This window comes from Sodiomyces alkalinus, assembly GCF_003711515.1.
Source record: "Sodiomyces alkalinus F11 unplaced genomic scaffold SODALscaffold_9, whole genome shotgun sequence".
In the NCBI taxonomy this organism is placed as follows: Eukaryota; Fungi; Ascomycota; class Sordariomycetes; order Glomerellales; family Plectosphaerellaceae; genus Sodiomyces; species Sodiomyces alkalinus.
In genome coordinates this window covers 1678442-1696325 of record NW_021167087.1, presented here as the reverse complement: position 1 = coordinate 1696325, position 17884 = coordinate 1678442, and the positions used below count along the sequence as shown (strand labels likewise).

At 53.8% G+C, this 17884-nt stretch overlaps 5 protein-coding genes across 5 annotated transcripts; 3 read left to right on the top strand and 2 right to left on the bottom strand.

Annotated features, from left to right (window-relative positions):
• Nucleotides 1-3314: 3314 nt before the first annotated feature.
• Nucleotides 3315-4861, top strand: SODALDRAFT_315560 (hypothetical protein; the record flags this gene model as incomplete). The annotated part of the gene is made up of 3 exons (XM_028609294.1): nucleotides 3315-3357; nucleotides 3434-3968; nucleotides 4120-4861. Exons 1-3 carry the CDS (start codon nucleotides 3333-3335, stop codon nucleotides 4859-4861), a joined length of 1302 nt encoding a protein of 433 aa, XP_028464381.1. The 5' UTR covers nucleotides 3315-3332.
• Nucleotides 4862-5095: 234 nt separating this feature from the next.
• Nucleotides 5096-6706, bottom strand: SODALDRAFT_282398 (hypothetical protein; the record flags this gene model as incomplete). The annotated part of the gene is made up of 3 exons (XM_028608337.1): nucleotides 5096-5263; nucleotides 5336-6426; nucleotides 6502-6706. 3 exons carry the CDS (start codon nucleotides 6704-6706, stop codon nucleotides 5096-5098), a joined length of 1464 nt encoding a protein of 487 aa, XP_028464380.1.
• Nucleotides 6707-10643: 3937 nt separating this feature from the next.
• On the top strand, nucleotides 10644-12435 carry SODALDRAFT_222249 (hypothetical protein). Its single transcript, XM_028607352.1, has 3 exons — nucleotides 10644-11261; nucleotides 11435-11977; nucleotides 12037-12435. Exons 1-3 carry the CDS (start codon nucleotides 10813-10815, stop codon nucleotides 12164-12166), a joined length of 1122 nt encoding a protein of 373 aa, XP_028464379.1. The 5' UTR covers nucleotides 10644-10812; the 3' UTR covers nucleotides 12167-12435.
• Nucleotides 12436-14369: 1934 nt separating this feature from the next.
• Nucleotides 14370-16164, top strand: SODALDRAFT_335672 (sarcosine oxidase). The gene is made up of 3 exons (XM_028612516.1): nucleotides 14370-15373; nucleotides 15468-15711; nucleotides 15851-16164. Exons 1-3 carry the CDS (start codon nucleotides 14572-14574, stop codon nucleotides 16098-16100), a joined length of 1296 nt encoding a protein of 431 aa, XP_028464378.1. The 5' UTR covers nucleotides 14370-14571; the 3' UTR covers nucleotides 16101-16164.
• SODALDRAFT_335671 (3,4-dihydroxy-2-butanone 4-phosphate synthase) lies at nucleotides 16117-17675 on the bottom strand. Its single transcript, XM_028612515.1, has 2 exons — nucleotides 17280-17675; nucleotides 16117-17168 (listed from the first exon to the last, which is right to left on the bottom strand). The coding sequence occupies exons 1-2, from the start codon at nucleotides 17347-17349 to the stop codon at nucleotides 16525-16527; spliced, it is 714 nt and encodes a 237-aa protein (XP_028464377.1). The 5' UTR covers nucleotides 17350-17675; the 3' UTR covers nucleotides 16117-16524.
• Nucleotides 17676-17884: the final 209 nt, after the last annotated feature.

Here is a 17884-nt window from a genome sequence, read left to right as displayed (position 1 = left end):
GAAGTCTGAAATGGCCAGACAGTCAGGATCTGCCGAAGAACATTTGTCTGTTTTGTATTCCGATGGTTTCTCGGTCCAACACGGGAACTCGAATCTCGACGAATCTTATTCTTCGCAATATCCTGGGCGACAGGGGCGCCTTCAGCTACCCCGTACAAAGCAACCACAATCATTGAATCTTCATAAAATGTCAATAATTAAATGCGTCACCAAGGCAGGTTTTCCGACTGAAATACTACTTGGGAGGTATAAAACACTACCTACGAACGATTTATCAGGTTAGTCGATCCTAACTTACCTTAGACACCGAGCGATCACGTCGGTGGCCTTCATCTGCATGGGCTCGGCTCCCAAGCCAACCTCGATTGTGAGAACAACACGGTGCCTGAACCGACGGGAAGAATGCCATTTAGTATATCCAAAGATTAGTGCTGCCAACCGGGAATTGATAAAGTTGCTGGAACCTTCGGCACAAACGTGTGTTCGTTCGTCAAAGCCCCTAAGGGGAGATGATGCTGAGGATCTGAGATTAAGTGGCTTATTCAGCCTTGGCGCCTCGTCATGTGGCAGCCACGAGGGAAATCACTCGGAAATCACTTGCGCGCTCAGACCACTATTTTCCACTTCGCCAGGAGAAAAAAATGCCCCTACCCAAGTCAAGATCCAAAACATCATTTCCCCAAGCGCCGCCACCTTTCCTGATCGCCCGGGTGAAGATCAACGGGAAATAACCAGCACAGACGCTAGTGTAACAGTAGCAGCTGAGCATTAGTGCGTACTTCCTCAATGTACATGCCTAGATTAACGTGAACGCGGGATACTGGCGGAATGGAGCCTGCTCAAGGATACCCGATTGATGAACTCTCAGATGGCCAGCCCACGACGGAGGACACGGACAAACGGCATGGTCCTGGCCTGGTCTTGTCCCTCTTGAAGTCAGTCGTTCGTTCGTATCTCATGCCTTGAGAGCACCTAGCTACGAAGGTGAAATACTTCGTATTCCCGTGTCATCAACGCAGACCTGTAAGCGGCGAAGATGATGTAAGTGCTAGCGAGACTTCCAGAGCCTACGAAACATCAACCTGCTACGTCAAATGCTGGGGCCGGCACGCAAAGGTGTATCCGAAACTGCGGTTCATCGCTCCAGGAAATCGCGATTCCACAGGCACCGGCGGTCGCACAAACAGGCCGCTCCTCTGCTCCTGGCTGGATGAGGCGGGGCCTGTGGCTATAGTTATGGCTAAGGCTGAGGCTGAGGCTGAGGCTGAGCCGGGTAGGAACCTTCAACCGGCCAACTCCCGGATTCTTCAGAGGACAATGCATATTAATCCCTACTACCGTGCTTGCTTACTTGCTTTTCTTCGCCTACTAACAAGCCTGCCGGCCATCGGCCTTCTATACCATTAGAAGTGTGTTTTCATTACTCGCCCAGGAAGCAGTCAGGCCTGGTTGGAGACACCCACCACGATACATCGGCTATGGCGCCAGTCTTGGCGTCATTTTGCGCTTGCAGGTGGTCTGTGGAGAATGTCGGTTCCCATTAGTGCGAGCGTCTGCAGAACTGACCGCCAGGTCCCATTGGAGCTTCCCGGTTGTTATGTTGGTGGTGCCGCCTACATACACATCTGCCGCTGATGTGTCTTTATCACCAACAAACATTGGACCAACAAAGCCTCATGGAATGTGAAGAAATATTGTTTGCCGCCATTTCTGACAGATTTTGGGACTCGAGGATGATCTCTCCCAACCGGCTGGCAAATAGCTAACACACAGTTGCTCTCGAGAGATGTGGAAGTCACATGAAGCTGCAAGTATGCAAGGGCATCATGCGCCGAAGTAAATCCCTAAAACGAAAGTAAACCTGTGGCTTTGTCCCCTCCCAAAGCAAGGTCCTACACGAAGAGGCGTCGGGATCCGATTTCCCTGCGGATACGCATCCTTTCGTTATGGTTATCCCTTGCTCGAGGCCCATTTAAGCCCTCGAATCCCCGCCATCAGAAAACTGTCCAGACCGCCGCCCACGCCGCTTACCATCCCAGGGATCTGGTCCAACAAGCCATGAAGCCACTCGGGTGTTACCATGCCGGTATTTTCAACCCCGATTCCCTGTTACCTACTAGACATCGGCATCACCTGACTCGGCAGTGACGTCCAACACCGTTACCCAGTGGACAATTGTCGTCTTCCTCCATGCTTCGTTGGCTCTTGACATGTCAGTCATTCGCAAGATACACCTCTTCTGGCCCCGCACAAGGCTTTCCCAGCGGGGCGGCCCGTCCGTTCGTCCGTTCGTCCGTTCGTTTAACCGGAATATCTATGTATCTCAACATAACCGACCTTGCGGCTCCCAGAGCGTGCGGCCCGCACTCTCCGTGCCGCCCCTTGTTCTATCATGTGTCGTTTGTGTCGTTTTCTCCATCTTATCACCCCCATTGGGACTTTCTGCGTCTGCCGCGTCTTTCCCCTTTCCCTTGGTTCCGGGTTTCTGGAACCAGTAGGGTGTAGCAGGGGTTGGACGGCCGGCCAGTTATAGCAGGGAGGTTTTCGGCAGCAAGTTAGCACGTTGGGACGGAGGGAGGGCTGGTATGTGATATGTTGGGGCGGCCTGCAGCGCATAGTCCTCAACGCCGGGTTCTTTATCGCCCCCCCCCATAGGCCGTATAGACGACGTAGGCGGCATAGAACTCTGGAAAGGCCGCGGGGAAGCTAAGCGAGGTCCGGCGGCGGACTGCTTCTAAGCGGTCAAGACCGGGAAAATTCAACGTCCTATGTTCCTATTTTCCTATTACCACATTATGATCAGCCGCTAGAACATCTACGTCAAGTAGGGATTTCTTTTTTCTTTTTCTTTTTCTTTTTTGTCGCAGTGGTCACATTCTATGCAATACAGATTGTGTGATAGTCCGCCCGGCGATCCCTCCCCCTTTTGCCTTCTTGGCTCATCATACTGCGGGTATGAGACCAGAAGAGAGAGGCTCCCCAACTGTCACTATCAGAAGATGCCGAGAGGTGACGGCTTTAGATAGGCTATGATGGACATGGAGTAGTTCAGATCACCAACAATCATAGACAAGTTGGTGCATTCCTTCGACTGGGGCCTCATGGATATAACATATGGAAAGAGAATAAAGGCGTTGGGAGGGAGAGTCGGTGAATGACCATGATGAGCAACGAGGCCTAATCAGTCTGCCTTAGCTTCAACAGGCCTACATTACAAACTTCCGCATGATTCGGCTTTGAGCGGGCGGAGATGTAAGGAACCGAGGGGTTGGTTCTTAGTAGGTACTCGAAGTGCCATATGCAAACTGTGATTCACCTCCTATCCCCTAACAATGGCGTTGGGAAGGCACATGAGAGGTGATTCGGCAAGAACCCCCGTTATTGACCTTTCCCTGGAAGCAACGCAATTCACTAACCTCCTCCTCTCTATCAGTCATTGAGTCCAAGAACTCAAGATATAAAGTCAAGATCTTCTGCCGGTTCTACAGCATGAGTGCAATTCATCCTCAGACATCTCAACACCTCTCCTTACCTCTTCTCCCCTACTGCAACAAACACAAACTGCTGGGCTCGTCCAAGCTCAACCTCCTCAAATCAACCCATAACTCTGATCCACACCATAGACACGAGCCATCTATCATCATGACTCCCATCTATAGCAATATCCCTGCTCATGGCACTGTTCTAGACATTGGCGGTAGCGACATGTCTACCAGTGTCCGTGACCGCCTCCTCGCCGTTCTCCTTGACAGCCATGCCCCGGGCACCACCCCTGTCATGCCCGATGAACTTCTCTACAACGACAAGGGTCTTGCCATCTGGGCCGAGATCATCTTCACGCCGGAGTTCTACCAAACTGCTGATGAGATTGCTATCCTTGCACGCAACAGCACCGAGATCTCAGACTACATTCCCCAAGGCGTCACCATGGTCGACCTTGGAGCCGGGTATGTTGACCATTCTTTCACGTTATGCCCCTTTTTTTCTTGGGTACTTTCATTTCCCCTTTACCCAAACACCTTAAAGGAAGTACTATTACAGCACTAGCAACACAAGTCTATGAAAGAATAACCAGTGAATGAATGATGGCTTGCTGACTTGAAATACCCCGAATGATAGTGATCTGCGGAAGGTGGAAAATCTGTTGGCTGTGCTCGAAAAGCGACGCTCTTCTTCCACCTATCTCGCACTGGACATCTCCCGTGTGTCGCTAAAGACAAACATTGACATGCTAACCCCCATGCACAAGAATGTCACCTGTGCTGGCCTCTGGGGCGACTTCAACCGTGGCCTGTCCTGGGTTGCCGACCTGGATCCCGCCATTCCCCGTCTCTTCCTTTCTCTCGGTTCGGTCCTCTTCAACGACTCCTGGGACACTGCCGTTGCCAACCTCAAGCGCTGGGCAAGCCTCATGCGGCCCCAAGATCTGATCCTTGCTGGCATGGACGGACATACGATCCAGAACCACAGGGAGAAGATTTGGGCGGCCTACCATGCTCATCCTGACCTCTATGCCAAGTTCTGGTCCAACGGATTTGCTTATGCCAACGAACTTCTCGGTGAGGAGTACCTTCGCGACGAGGACTGGGAGTGCTGTGCGGAGCTGGAGGACCACGAAGGTCGCCATCGATTCTTCTTCAAGGCCAACAAGGATGTCGCCATTGGCGATAAGACGCTTCCGAAGGGATTCGAATTTGAGTGGTTTGATTCACACAAGCATGACGAGGAAGACGTCCTGAAAATGTGCGAGGAGGCCGGTCTGTCCGTCATCAAGTCCTGGCACGCACCGGACTCAGAGATGCGTAAGTCGTCCGTTCTGTCTGCTCTCCATTGCCTTTTTACGGGTTCAAACGAGTGCTAATGTTGGATAGGCCAATACCTTGTCCAACTCAAGAAGGGCCGAGAGGGATCTCCCAATGATGGCGACAGTGCGATTTGTTGGATGTAGTGGTACTCGACTTTCCTGCCGAAGAATCTGATCCAGTTGACTAGCTGGTGACATTGAGTTATTAGCTACCTAGTTTTTCCTATAGAGCGCGATGAAGGTGTGGCACCAAACAACCGTGGTTCAAGCTCACCAATAATTATACATCATTTAAACCAAGCAGAGTATGCCTTCGTTCCTTGTGACTTCTGCTACGAGTGTCTCCCACCATGCATAACGGTGTCCGATATGATCGGGGAGGTCGGTAGTGGGATTGCCAAGATGATCAGGCAACAGTTTCCGAGCCCGTCTAAGGGCTTCGTAGACAGGTGGAACACTCTGACCAATGTTAGTAGTGAGCATCGGCCGCGCTTGGTAATTGGCAGCTGGGCCTCTTAGGGATACACATACCGATCGACAATACGTTTGCATCACAGATTCGAACCACCGCATCGCGCTCTGAACATGGTCCTCCTTCACGGCGAGGAGGCCTAAGAGGAAGACTGGGAAAAATGGAGCCTGGGCAGTAAACAGTGACCCAGATGTCGGCGTCCGGTTGATGCAAGCTGCTAGCTTCGCCATGTGGACAATGACTTCATCATGGCTCCGAGGAAGTCTGTACAGACGACATAGAGAGTATATGATGGCTGCTAGTCGCCATGCCTCAGCTGTGAGATCGGCCATGCTCGCTCTGTCTACCACAACGCCGGAAGGGCCCAGCCGCTTGTCGCAATGGGCTAGGAGTGCATCCGTCGAATCGTGACCCCGAGGGTTGATTTCAGACCACTGGCGGAGATTGTGCAGTTCCTTTAAAATTGCGGTGGCTACTTCTGGGATGGTGACAGAATCTGGATCTTCTTCTAGCAGCGCGGCCAAGTGTGTGACTTGGGCTATTCGGTGCAGGAGCCTTGGGGAGAAGCCGCAGGCGCCATGTATCCTCCGCGCCTCTGCCTCGTTGCCGTGCGACAGGAGCCATTGGAATTGCTGGCCGCCCGTGTTGGCTGGATCAAGAGGCGCCATAGGCAGGGCTAGAATGGCAGCTCGGCTCGAGATAATCGTGTTGGCCACCCATGCGTGCGAAGTTTGAATGTTTTCCGCATTCCAGTAACGATGGCCGGGATCCGTCGCGTCCAGCAGCCTACATGCCATGCGCGCTCCTTCCAGCCAGCGGGGGAGTAGGTTCTTGGATCGGCGATGCTCGGGCGAAACAACGTCCATCATATTCAGGAGAGCTATGGCTGCCACGGTGCCCTCGCTGCCGCCAGGCCGGAGTTCCCGTTCGTCCTTCAGCGCATCGGTGAGTAGGGTAACGGCTCTCTCGTAGTACGCATTCGACGCCTGCCGGATTTTCTCGTCGGGTTTGTAGTCGAGGACGTATGTGCTTGACAGAGCTAGAATGGCGTGGCGGACACATGCATTACCGTCGCCCATCTGCGCTATATCTTGAATCCAGCAATTTGTCGAGGACAGGATAGCCCTTCCTGCACACCAGGCCGAGAGGTCTTGGGAACCACGTATCAATGTCAGCCTAGCAAGACGACACAAAACAGATCGTACAAAGTAACATGGGTACTCACAGAAATCAACAAGATACCGCTCCATTTTATTCAATTTTGATTGCCAACCGAAGTCTGGGGGAGGCCGCTCAACATTTGCTTCGGGTGCCGTTGGCACGTGCGGCTGCGGAGCTTTAGGGGAATATGAGACAGTCAAGGAGGGCGATGATGAAGATGACGGAGTAGGAGGCCCAAGAGCCTTGCGGCTCACGGAAGCGATGAACATATTGTTCGAAGCAGAAAAGTCAACGCTCTGGGACCGACCTTGTGGTTGGGGCTGATCCGAGCACCGGGGAGTCCGTAATCGAAACTTGATATAGCCGTTCACCTCAAGGTTGTGGAGTGGCGGAGGCGGCCCGAGCCGGCGAATCCTGTCCTTGGCGTTATCTAAGAAGGGGTTCATCACGCCCAAGAAGGCTTTCAACTTCTCCTTCTTGGGAAGGACAGGCTCGATAAGAATGTCATCGTCAATGGTAGTGGGGTGCGGTCTCTTGTGGACAAGGGTCCACGTCTTGTCCGGAGAACCCGAGGGTACGGCGTATGGCAGTGGACGGGATTTCAAGCACCAAGAAGTATTATCAGGAGACAGCGCGGCAGGCCGCTCTGGAGGTAGATCAGCCCCTATTATTCCCTTGGTAGTCGACGTGCTTTCCCCCCAGACTTGACGGGCTGGCGGCACGGCAGCTTGTGAAGAACACCTACCCGCGACAAGGCGAGGCAATAGAGCCTGACGCCCATCGGGCCAAGTCAGCACGGACGGGTGCGCGGGGCCCGAGCTCAAGTGGGACGGATCTGAACGGCTAACTTGATCGGAGAATTGGCGTAGGTCGACGAGAGAGGAGGACACAGAACTAGCAGGATCCCTGGAGAATGAAACCGATGTTGAAGATTGCGAAGCAGGGAGCAGTCCCACTTTGAGGTCGAAGCCAAGACGAAGTTCGGAAGAGAAGCATGGCTCGGAGCCGAAGCCCGGGTGAAAGAGCCAGTACTCAGATGGTATGAGACCGGGGCTAGAAGTGGGTAGAGCAGGAGGAGGTGGTGAGGAGGGTGAAGGAGGAAAGAGACGGTTAGGAGGAGGTGAATGAGTATGAGTGAATTTCAGACGTTTCCGCGGTGGCGCAAGCATTGGAGCGGGAGCAGCCCATGACCTGGCCGAGCACCAGGTGGTCGGAAACCTGTAGGCGAGTCAGGAGAGAACCGCACACAATATGTTTGTTTGTGGACGAACGGCACTTGATAGTGGGAGTGTCGGTAGGTGTCGGCAAGAGATTGAATGATAGGTCTGTATGGAGAGGGAGAAAAGAAAACGAAGCGACAGAAGCAGGGCTGGACCAGGGGATTGGGATGAAGGAGGCAGCAGGTAAGACGACGGAACAGTGGCCAACAGCGAGGGTTTCGTTTGGGGGGAAGGGGGAAGGGGGAAGGCGGTCGGAGCAGGGGGAAAGAGAAAGGGGGGTGCGACTGCCGTGCACCGTGTACGATGTCGTACGTACTTCGTACCAACCAACGACCAACGACCAACGGTGCACTACTCCGTAGGTACAAACGTACGGAAAAATGTCTAAGCGCCGACCGACTGGGATCTTTGTGCAGACGATGTAGAGAAAGTGAAGAGAGGGAAACAAAAGGGAAGGAATGAGAAAGGGTGCCGCCTTGCGCCTTGCGCCTTGCTGGTCTAAAATGCCAGGAGAGACAGCACCATTTCCCCCCCCCCCCACCCCGGGGTCATCCCTTCTACCTTCCTTTTCTCTCCGTTCAATCTTCCTTCTTCTCCCGGGACACCCGCATTTTCTCTCCCCCTTGCCTGCCCTGACGTTGCACGAGGAGGGAAGATGAGGGTGGGTTCGTGTGTTGCCTTCGCAAGTACCGGGACTCAGGAACCAGCCGTAACTCACCGGCGACGAGAACAAAAGGATGCAAGTAATATTGTGATATATGTAGCGTGGGGAAGGTCTTCCCGATTCGAAGAACCCAAGTCCCAACAATGGGGCACGATATACCTAGGGTCGGGAATTGGAATCGAGAGAAAGGATGGGACCGTCGAGAATGGGTGAGGTTGGTGAAGTTGAGAATCGAGCGAGAAACCAGGCTATCGGCACAAAGAAACAGATAGGCAGGCTGGCATGATATCTGTTCACGGACCGAGCCGGCTCTCCTGGTATGCCAACGAGATGATGCGGATGATCCGGATGATGACCTGGCATCGACACTTTGCAGTGATCTTTCTTTGGTTGTATTTGAGATGGCGTGGGCCCGGAAACAAACAGGGACATCCTTCTCACCCTCCAACAACCCTCCTTACCTCAAGTCCCTACCTCTTAGGTGGTAGTAGGGCAGGTTGCCGTAGGCCGGTGTGCGTAAAGTGGGCATTTGAACGGGCCGTTCGTTGACTGCACCTGCGGTTGGATAACGAGGATCCCTCCTGGCCATTGCGTCTTCCACAAAAAGCAGGGCCCCCGAATCTCGGGCGGGGAGTTGACAGAAATAATGCCGCCTAGAAAGTGCTGAGCCCGTTGATTGGGCATATGTCTGGGACATGTCTGGGGCGCTTCACGGCAGCGGCCGTCCGGGCTAAGTACCATACGAAGTACTCCGTATTAAGAAGTACGTAATTACACGGAGTACGCAAGCACGATATACTATAGCTAATATTTTAGTACCTATGTTTGGTCGGTTGCGTCGATACTTTTACGGGAATTCTGGTTAATTTAGCCTAGAACCCCTCTATATCCCGCCAACCGCTACAACAGTGGCTTTAAAACTTTCGAAGTATTGACCTTGGAACTATACCGAAAACATCTTGCCTACCTAAGTAGATATACGTACAGTGTATAATACCTCCGCATATCCTTGCGCAGACGCCAAGACGGGTGAAAGTGTTATCAGCCCCCATCTCGAGCATTACCCCCACTTTAGCTTCCCTCGAGTACCTCTGTGACGGTAGTTTTTCCCTGTAGTATGCCGCGCCATAGCGGATAATTACATTATATATGTAGGTAGGCGAGAACGCGGCCGCGGAAAAGGAAGACTAATGCCGGTGCAGACAAGTTCACTAATGTTGGAATTGAGTATTAACCCGTGTCGCACAGACCTCCCTCGGCGTGGAATAACCTAACGGCCGATTATTACTCCTTATTTCAGGGCCTTACTAGGGAGCCAGTACAGATGACTAGGTATTTTGCCAGTAAAATGGTGGGGCCCGCCAAGTATGATAAGCTACCTAAGTACCACACCTGTTTATATATATAACTTAAGTAGCCATATATTTAGAGAGGGTCAGTTCAAACCACCATAAAAGCATCACGACTACCTTACGTAAGGTACCTTCGACCCGTACCTTAGGTTTAAGTCTCTTGAGCCATAGGCGCCCGACCTTTCCCGTAGCGGTACGTGATACGCATCGGCGGCCCACCACGAGGATATTGTTCGTTCATGACGAGGCTGTAGCCGTTCGAGTAGGCGTGGGCAATAAGGGCTTCGAAGCCCTGCTCGTGTGAGGCATAAGCCTTGGGTAGGCCGGAGCCGCAAGGTCGCTGTTGTTCTTTAGGGCGTGGCCGCGGGAAGCGGATAGATCACTTGACACTTTCCGTGAAATTTGTAAGGTACCTAAGGTAGGTACCTTAGGTACCTTACCTAGGTAGAAGGACGGAGCAACACCCAGAACTCGGTCATTACGTTCCCATGCACTGCAATAGCCCAGTGTAAGTGGGTAATAATGACCCGTGTGTGAGGCCCGAGCTGAGTACGAGGGGAGGTTGGTCTGTGAGCGGCTTACTGTTGCCTTATGAGACCTCATACTCTTCGAGAGACCATCAAGTTATTCTCCTTCCACCCCGTACTACCCCGTCACCTATCTACTCTACTCAGCTATCGACCTGTCAGTCAACCCACCCGGTTACACAATCAATTAACTCAACGTCACCCGTTTCGGCCCCTTCCCGACGACCGCGTTTTCCCCGACATCCCCGTAGCCCCCAGTATGGGTTACGTCTGAAAATTGAGCAACCGCCTGGTCCTGGTCCTGATCGAGCGTTCGGTCGCTTGGGGCATCCATGATACAGAATTAGTCTATCACAGCTCGTCAGCCGTCCAATCCAACACAAGGCCTCGCCATCACTCTCTTTAGCTGTCGTGCACTTATCTTTGGCCTCCCTTCGCTATGCACCACACCTTTGCGTCCGTCCGCAGTCTCACAGAAGGGAGGAGGAGCAGCTTCTGAGACCGATGCTCGGCATATCGGCGCCTACCGAGTTACTTCGACATCTGTTCCCATTGTTTTTCCATTGTTGTCTTGTTCCACACGCGGGCTAGGCCAGTTGGTCAACAGGCCGTATGACGCTTCAGAGGGCTATCAGCGCTTACCCTTCCATGAACATGTCATCTCAGGTCCAAACCCAACCCCGACGGCATCTCCAGCCCCGCTCGCCTTCCTATTCACCGTTGCATTCACCCTGTCACGTCCAGCCAGCTCCAATCTACGCTGTGCTACAGCCAGGATCGTCCGACGATTCGCCCAGACACTTTCGCGAGCTGATCCATGCTCGTTTTTCCGAGGCTCTTGCCACCCTTCCGCCCCGCCAGGAGCCTGATAGGGGTCTAGTCACGGACATTGGCGACACTATCATTCACCTTCAGACAATGGTTGCCCGTATTGCAGAGGATCTCATTGACGACAACCGCATCAAGCAGAGGGTAAACGGTCTGCTGTCCCAGGACAGTGCAGCCCATCTATCAGATTTGACCACTTTTGAAAACGCCCATAAATCCCACAAGGCACTAAAGTAGGTCTATGCTCGTCCTTGCCTCGTCTCTCTCTTTCCTAAATCCCCCCCCTCCCTTTTTTTTTTCTTTCTTTAGTTCCCTCAATGCTCCGCTGTCGCATCCCCTGATTTTCCTTCGTCCTTTCTTCCCACGGCCAATTTTCGCTTGGCTGCACCTACTGACTCGAATCCAGGGATATGCGGGCCTCGCTCCTGGAGAACTTGCAAGAGGTGACGCATATATGGAACCAAGCGCCTGGAAAGCAACCGCCTCCACCTCCACGTCCACCTCCAGCTCCAGCTCCAGCTGCAGTTCCAGCTCCAGTTCCAGCTCCAGTTCCACCTGCAGCGCCTGCTCCTGCGCCTGCTCCTGCGCCTGGCTCGACGTTTTCTGAGCATCCTACGAGTCCGAGTTCAGTCTTGTCTGGGTCGAGTCGCACTGCTCTGTCGACCGGGGACGTAGGTGGTTCCCATCAAAGGGCGTACTCGGACACTTCTGCCGTAGTTAAACAATCGCCCGAGACGAGTGCCGTTCGATTTCCCGTCAGCCCGTCGATGAACTCCAAGCCGGGAGCTTCCCTACCTCCGGACCCGATGGACCTCGACGACATCGACCTCGCACAACTTCGAAATAGGGGCAAGGGGGTTTATAGATGTTCATACGGCAAAAGTTGTACCAAGGGTGGGGTCGATAGACATGGAAACATTGTCATTTTCGAGCGCAATTGCATGTTCCGGTCTGTCATGGGTCGTCCTATTCTACTGTGTGGATCATGCCCGACTGACTATCTCATAGGCAACACATGGACAAACATAAAAAGCCTTTCAAATGTCCTATTCCCGGTTGCCAGAACAAGGATGGATTCGCCAGAAAAGACCAGCTTGAGCGGCATATAAAGAACGTCAGACATGAGAACATACCATGAGCGTTCCGCGGTGCCGACGAATACAACTTTTGTTGACAGCAATACTCAGCAAAGCCCCCCTAGTAGACGGGGTAGAGGGTGCGGGCGGCCCTCCAAGAAGAAGAAAAAGGAAGGAAAGACAAGAAGGAAAAAAACGTGCCGCACATCACCCTCTGAGAAGACTAGGCATCCGCCTCTGTGTGCGATAAGGGTGACAGGGCCAACATGTGACAGGGCCAACAGGCGACACTAGCGCCAATACAAGCCCGCCATCCTGCGAACCCCCTCTTGGTGGGGGAGGACCCCGCATGCCCACCACATCCAAATAGCGGTGGCCAGAAGCGTCATGCAGCAAAGGACGACCAAGACAAAAACCGCACACCGAGTAAGCACGATTTATTCCATCGTGCTCCTTCGACAACGTCAAAAACATGGGTTCCTAGGAAACATGAGTTGCGGCATGGTGACATGTAGAGACATGTATATATTGACCTGCCTGGCTGGTTAAGTCTCCGACTTCTGTCCTAGTCACCTACCTGGGCTGGGGTCTGGCACTGCATGCGTCCAGCCACCTCGTTTCCGGGATCATTTGCCGAGCGGAATGGTCTACGAAGTAGTTCTATATACGTCTGTCTACCGGCGCTTCGGCATGAAATGGATAGAGTTCTCCTTGGCGACTTCTTTCTACCTCAAGTGGCGGAGAAACGCAGGGACACTGTTTTTTTTACAGCCCGGTCACTCCTCCCCCCCCTTCTTACCCCAGAGGCCCCGCCAGACAGGGAAGCACGAGAGACGGGTTGGTTTACGGCCATGCTAGAAGCAGCTGTAAAAAGTTGCCGCCAGTTTTGAAGCGGGCCTAGGGGATTCAAATTGAAGGGCACGTCAATTTACTTTGGACGTTCTCGGGCAGTCACGTTCTGCGTTCGTGGGTTGGGACTTATGTACATACAAATAAGCACGTCCGCTGTTACATTGGCGTATCCGAGGACCTTCTCGTCCGAGATTCAGGTTCGCCGAGCACAGCCATCACGTCTATGCAAGGTATGCCACGATGTGAAAGGTAGAGAGGGGACATGGCAGCTTCCCATCATGGCACGACATGGCCGGACAAGGGAGTGCTACATCACGATCGGATGGTGGCGCTCAGGCAAGTGGCGGAGATTGGGGCCAAATCCCTACGACCTATCGTATTCTTTTCAGCGGCTTTCTTGTCGCCCGCCAAGTCGTCAAGACTAAACTTCTCACGAATGGTCACTCAAGAGGGAACACAAGATCATGCCCTGTGCGGCAACGTACTTTGTTCCCCAAACCGATGGGGCTGGGAGGGGGGGATGGGGAAGGATTACTCGTCAGATTATACATCCGTGGGTTACGCCAGAATAAAAATAAGTCAAAATGGGCATGAAGTAGATTAAGGCCAAGGAGTTAGAGGACTGACGTTGTCGTCTCTATGATAGCACGTGGATAACCAGGCCCAGCAGCCGTTAGAACGGAGAAAAGAGGAAACAAGGTCGGTAAAGGAGAAAACAAGACTACAGACTACAAAGGCATCTTGGGCGGTCTTATTGGCTGCCTGAAAGGCGGTCGGGGTCCGCCGAGAGCGGCTCCGGGGCCGGGGCTAGCTTTATGGATATGGAGGGCTCCACCCCGGAATCCCGCCGGAACAGCGTCCGTATATCCTGAGGGGACTTTTAACATTATGGAGCCCTTTTCCTCCACGCCCTTTTGTCTCGTTTTGAGGGCGCACATGGACCAGCATCGTACTGGGGACCACAAGAACGGGAAAGGGAAGAAGAACAAATTTGAAAAGAAACAGAAGAAGACACAGAAAGAAAAAGGACAAAAAAAGGACAAAAAAAAAGGAGAAAAAACGAAGATAAAAAGACGAGAAAAAAAAACCCCCTCGAGGCATACATCCCATCCATCACCTTCACATGCGGACATCTGCAGAAAAATATGTTGGGTTTGACTGGTCCGGAAACGACCAGGTGCCCAGCCGGTCCACCGCTCAGGACACCTAAGGTAGGTAGCTAAGGTAGCTACCTACCTTGGGTACCGCGGCATGCACCGACGTTCCACCATTCTGACGGCAAAACACCGCACCTTTGCGGACTTGGGTATCCCGTTCACAACGATACGACCAAATAGGCACTTGGGCGCTTTCCGGTGCTAAGGCTACTACTAAAGTTTGAAAAGGACCAAATGACTTTTCGTTGCTGTTGATCCCCCCCTTTCGCCCCCCCCCCCCTTCCTTTTTGTTTCGGTGTTGGGCGGCCAGATGAAACCAGTTCCCGACTCGAGTATAAGAACTGTTTCTCCTTCCGCTTCCCTGCCGCGCTTGAAAAATCCAGCCTTGCAGACATATTGGAGAGTTTTATATATCCTTATCCTTCCTGTACTCACGCTCAACCCAGCGTTCCATGACCATGAGCAACTTCAACAGCGCGAAGACCGTCCTGATTGTGGGCGCGGGGAACTTCGGTGCCGCCACCGCTCTTTATCTCGCCAGACACCACAAGGACAAGACGGTGACGCTCATCGACAGAACCGATTCTGCCAACCCATGCGCCGCCTCGCACGACATCAACAAAATTGTTCGCGACGAGTACACCGATCCGCTGTACATGCGCCTGATGCTGGAGGCCATGCCCATGTGGCGCAGCGATGAATTGTACAGCCCTTTCTTCCACCAAGTCGGCATGCTGCGCGCAGATCCTACCGGATACGGGGAGGGCAGCCTCCGGTCGTACCAGGCGCTCGGGGCCGAAACGTCCGCGGTCTGGCTGTCGGTCGAGGAAGTGCGGAGGCGTTGGAACGGGGTGTTCGCCGACGCCCACTTTGGGGACCTGGAGAGGATCATGTTCAACCCCGGAAGCGGCTGGGCGGAGGCGGACCATGCGCTCAAAGCCGTGCTCCAGGCCGCGAGAGGCGAGGGGGCGCGATACCGCAAGGGGGTCGTTGGCAAGCTCGAATTCGACCCCGAGGGGAAATGTGCCGGCGTGCTGCTTGATTCGGGCGACAGACTCGCTGCGGACGTCGTGTTGCTTTGCGCGGGAGCACGAACCGCGGAGCTACTGGCTGCGAGCCAACCGGGCCGGCCCGAGTTCCATCTCGGCCACAGGGTGGTGGCCACGGGGGCCATGAGCTTCGCTGGGACCCTTAAGGGTGCGCAGAAGGAGAGGTTTAGAGATATTCCCGTCTGCAAGAACGTCGTAGAGGGAGTGAAAGGTGGGTCCGAACACTCTCCGCGGTTCTCGGTTCTTCTTGCGGCCCTTGCCTCTATGATGGGATGGATATACCTAACGGCCATTACTGGACACAGGGGAAAGCATGTCCATGACCCCCGATGGTGTGATCAAGTTCAACTGCGACATGGGATTCACCAATATGCAACATCACGAGGCTTCTCACCAGAAGATGTCGATCACGCCGGACGAAGCCATGTACGGCACATGGCAGGAGGAGGCATTTTCGGACAAGTTCAAGACTCGAGCTTTGAGCACGATGAAGGGACTATACGGAAAGGAAATGGATGGCGTGGAGATTGAGAGCTACCGAATGTGCTGGTGAGACAGAACCCCTTCCCATCGCCCATTTCGCCTCACGCAGTGCGAGACATGTGGGATAAAAGAGGCGACGAGTCGGTTTGGGCTATCTGTCTGTTGGGGTTCGAACTAACCAACTGGGACATATGCGGTGATTTAGGGACGCGGTCACCCCGACACACGATTTCCTCATCACCCAGCATGCCCAAAGCGCCAATCTGTACATCGCGACGGGCGGCTCGTTCCACGGGTGGAAGTTCCTGCCGGTAATTGGCAAATACATCGTCAAGATGATGGAGGACACGCTCGACGTTGAGTTTGTCAGGAGGTGGGGTTGGGATGTGGATGATGACCATCTTCGGGCCAACCCAACGTATGATACCGAGTTTGATTTGCCTGTGTACATGTAGGAAGACGGGGCACGAGACTTGAGGTAGAATGATTTTATCGAAAATGCAACTGAATGCAATGCGTGTTCTATTGACCTGAGTCGCACCCACCACACTCCAACTGTGATACGCCGCCTGAAATAAACCGGGAAAAGAAAAACATACATGTATATGCATGTGGTTGAATTTTTGTGTATGATAAACCAGACAATTCCGAAAATTTTCGTTGCCATGCCCACCTGAATGAACCCAATGAATGCAGCGAGTGCAGCATCTATGACGCTGTACTTTGGAATGGCGATTCGTGACTTAGACCCATTCCTCCTCTCTTGCTCATCATGCCTTCAGCTTCTGGATAAAGCCCAGACCTCTGGGGGCCCCATCTGCCATCTGTCCCCTAGCCGAGACGTCTTCGGGGGAAGAAGGGGGGGGGGGGGAGACCATACTACGAAGCCGACCCGTTGACGTCCAGCTTCCCCTCCGTCTTCTCGATATAGGCGACGAGGTCAGCAATAGTGCACACCTTGAGGCCATAGCGGCGGGCGAAAGCGATGCACTGTTCGCCGCGCAGCATGCCGGAGCCCGTGCGTTCGGCACGGCCGGGGACTTCCTCGCCGTCGTCCACGAGCTCGCATATGACGGCGGTGTCGCCTCGGCCGGCGAGGCGGGCGAGGTCAACGCCAGCCTCGGTGTGGCCCGGGCGAACGCGCACGCCGCCGGCGCGGGCACGGAGGGGTAGGACGTGGCCCGGCTTGCGGAGGCTGGTGGGGGTGGAGTTTCGGTCGGCCAGGACGCGGCAGACGAGGGCGCGGTCGTGGGCGGAGATGCCGGTTGTGACGGAGGGATCGGCGGCGTCGACGGAGAGGGTATAGGCGGTGCCGCGGGGGTCTTGTGTCGCGTGGGCCGGGACCATGAGGGGTAGGTCCAAGGCGTCGGCTCGGGCGGCGGGGAGGGGGACGCATATTAGGCCTGATGAGTGGCGGATCATGAAGGCCATTTGGTCGGTTGTGATGGAGTCGGCGGCTATGATCAGGTCGGCTTCATTTTCGCGTGAAGGGTCGTCTAGTACGACGAGGAATTCACCGTTGCCTTTGGGTGCACGTTATCATTAGTCGGAGGTTTATGGTCTAGTCGGGAACCTGATCTGCGTTGTCGCAGAGTGTTGCGCATTCAGGTGATGGGGGGGTGGCAAGAGCTTACGGAAGGCATTGAGGGCGTCGGGAATAGAGTCGAAGGCCGACGGATCTAAAGTTAAGGACTCCGACGGCATGGCGACTGATGGGGGGGGTATAAGGAGGAAAAAAGAGGAAGTCGTGGACGCCGTATAAACGTTGCGACAAGATGATGACTGTGTTGAAGAAGCGGGAGTGGGACGTTTTTTTTCTTTCTCGGTCGGCCCCTCGAGGTACTTTGGACCAACTTATCGGATCGCGGGGCTTTCGTCTTATCAAATGCGGAGGAGGGGTACCGTCCAGGTACAGGTACTGCCACGAGGTCAATTCGCCAAGGTACGACCAGTAGTACTACTACTAAACGCAAAGAGGACGCGAGCAATTGTTTGAAGATGTTCGGGAGGAGGCGCCAGATACGAAGAATAGAAGGAAAAAATAGGATGGGGCAAGAAGGGGAGAGACAAAAAGGAGAGAAACGAAAGAAGAGACGATCTTGCCAGAAAGACGGGAAATGGCACAAGATCACGAGGAAATAGGGATGGATATGTTTTCCATGTGCCCCAGAGGCCGAGTATGCCGGCAACGGCTACCGCCGAACGCTTCCATCCGATGGACGGAACTGAATTGGTTAGC

Excerpts from the sequence above, each read along its gene's own strand:
- SODALDRAFT_335671 (XM_028612515.1), bottom strand. The coding sequence starts at position 17,349 with ATGCCGTCGGAGTCCTTAACTTTAGATCCGTCGGCCTTCGACTCTATT. Across the intron at positions 17,169-17,279 it reads CGACGCCCTCAATGCCTTCC|GCAACGGTGAATTCCTCGTC; the intron begins GTAAGCTCTTGC and ends GTGCACCCAAAG.
- SODALDRAFT_222249 (XM_028607352.1), top strand. The coding sequence starts at position 10,813 with ATGACGCTTCAGAGGGCTATCAGCGCTTACCCTTCCATGAACATGTCA. Across the intron at positions 11,262-11,434 it reads AAATCCCACAAGGCACTAAA|GGATATGCGGGCCTCGCTCC; the intron begins GTAGGTCTATGC and ends ACTCGAATCCAG. Across the intron at positions 11,978-12,036 it reads GAGCGCAATTGCATGTTCCG|GCAACACATGGACAAACATA; the intron begins GTCTGTCATGGG and ends ACTATCTCATAG.
- SODALDRAFT_335672 (XM_028612516.1), top strand. The coding sequence starts at position 14,572 with ATGAGCAACTTCAACAGCGCGAAGACCGTCCTGATTGTGGGCGCGGGG. Across the intron at positions 15,374-15,467 it reads CGTCGTAGAGGGAGTGAAAG|GGGAAAGCATGTCCATGACC; the intron begins GTGGGTCCGAAC and ends TACTGGACACAG. Across the intron at positions 15,712-15,850 it reads GAGAGCTACCGAATGTGCTG|GGACGCGGTCACCCCGACAC; the intron begins GTGAGACAGAAC and ends GCGGTGATTTAG.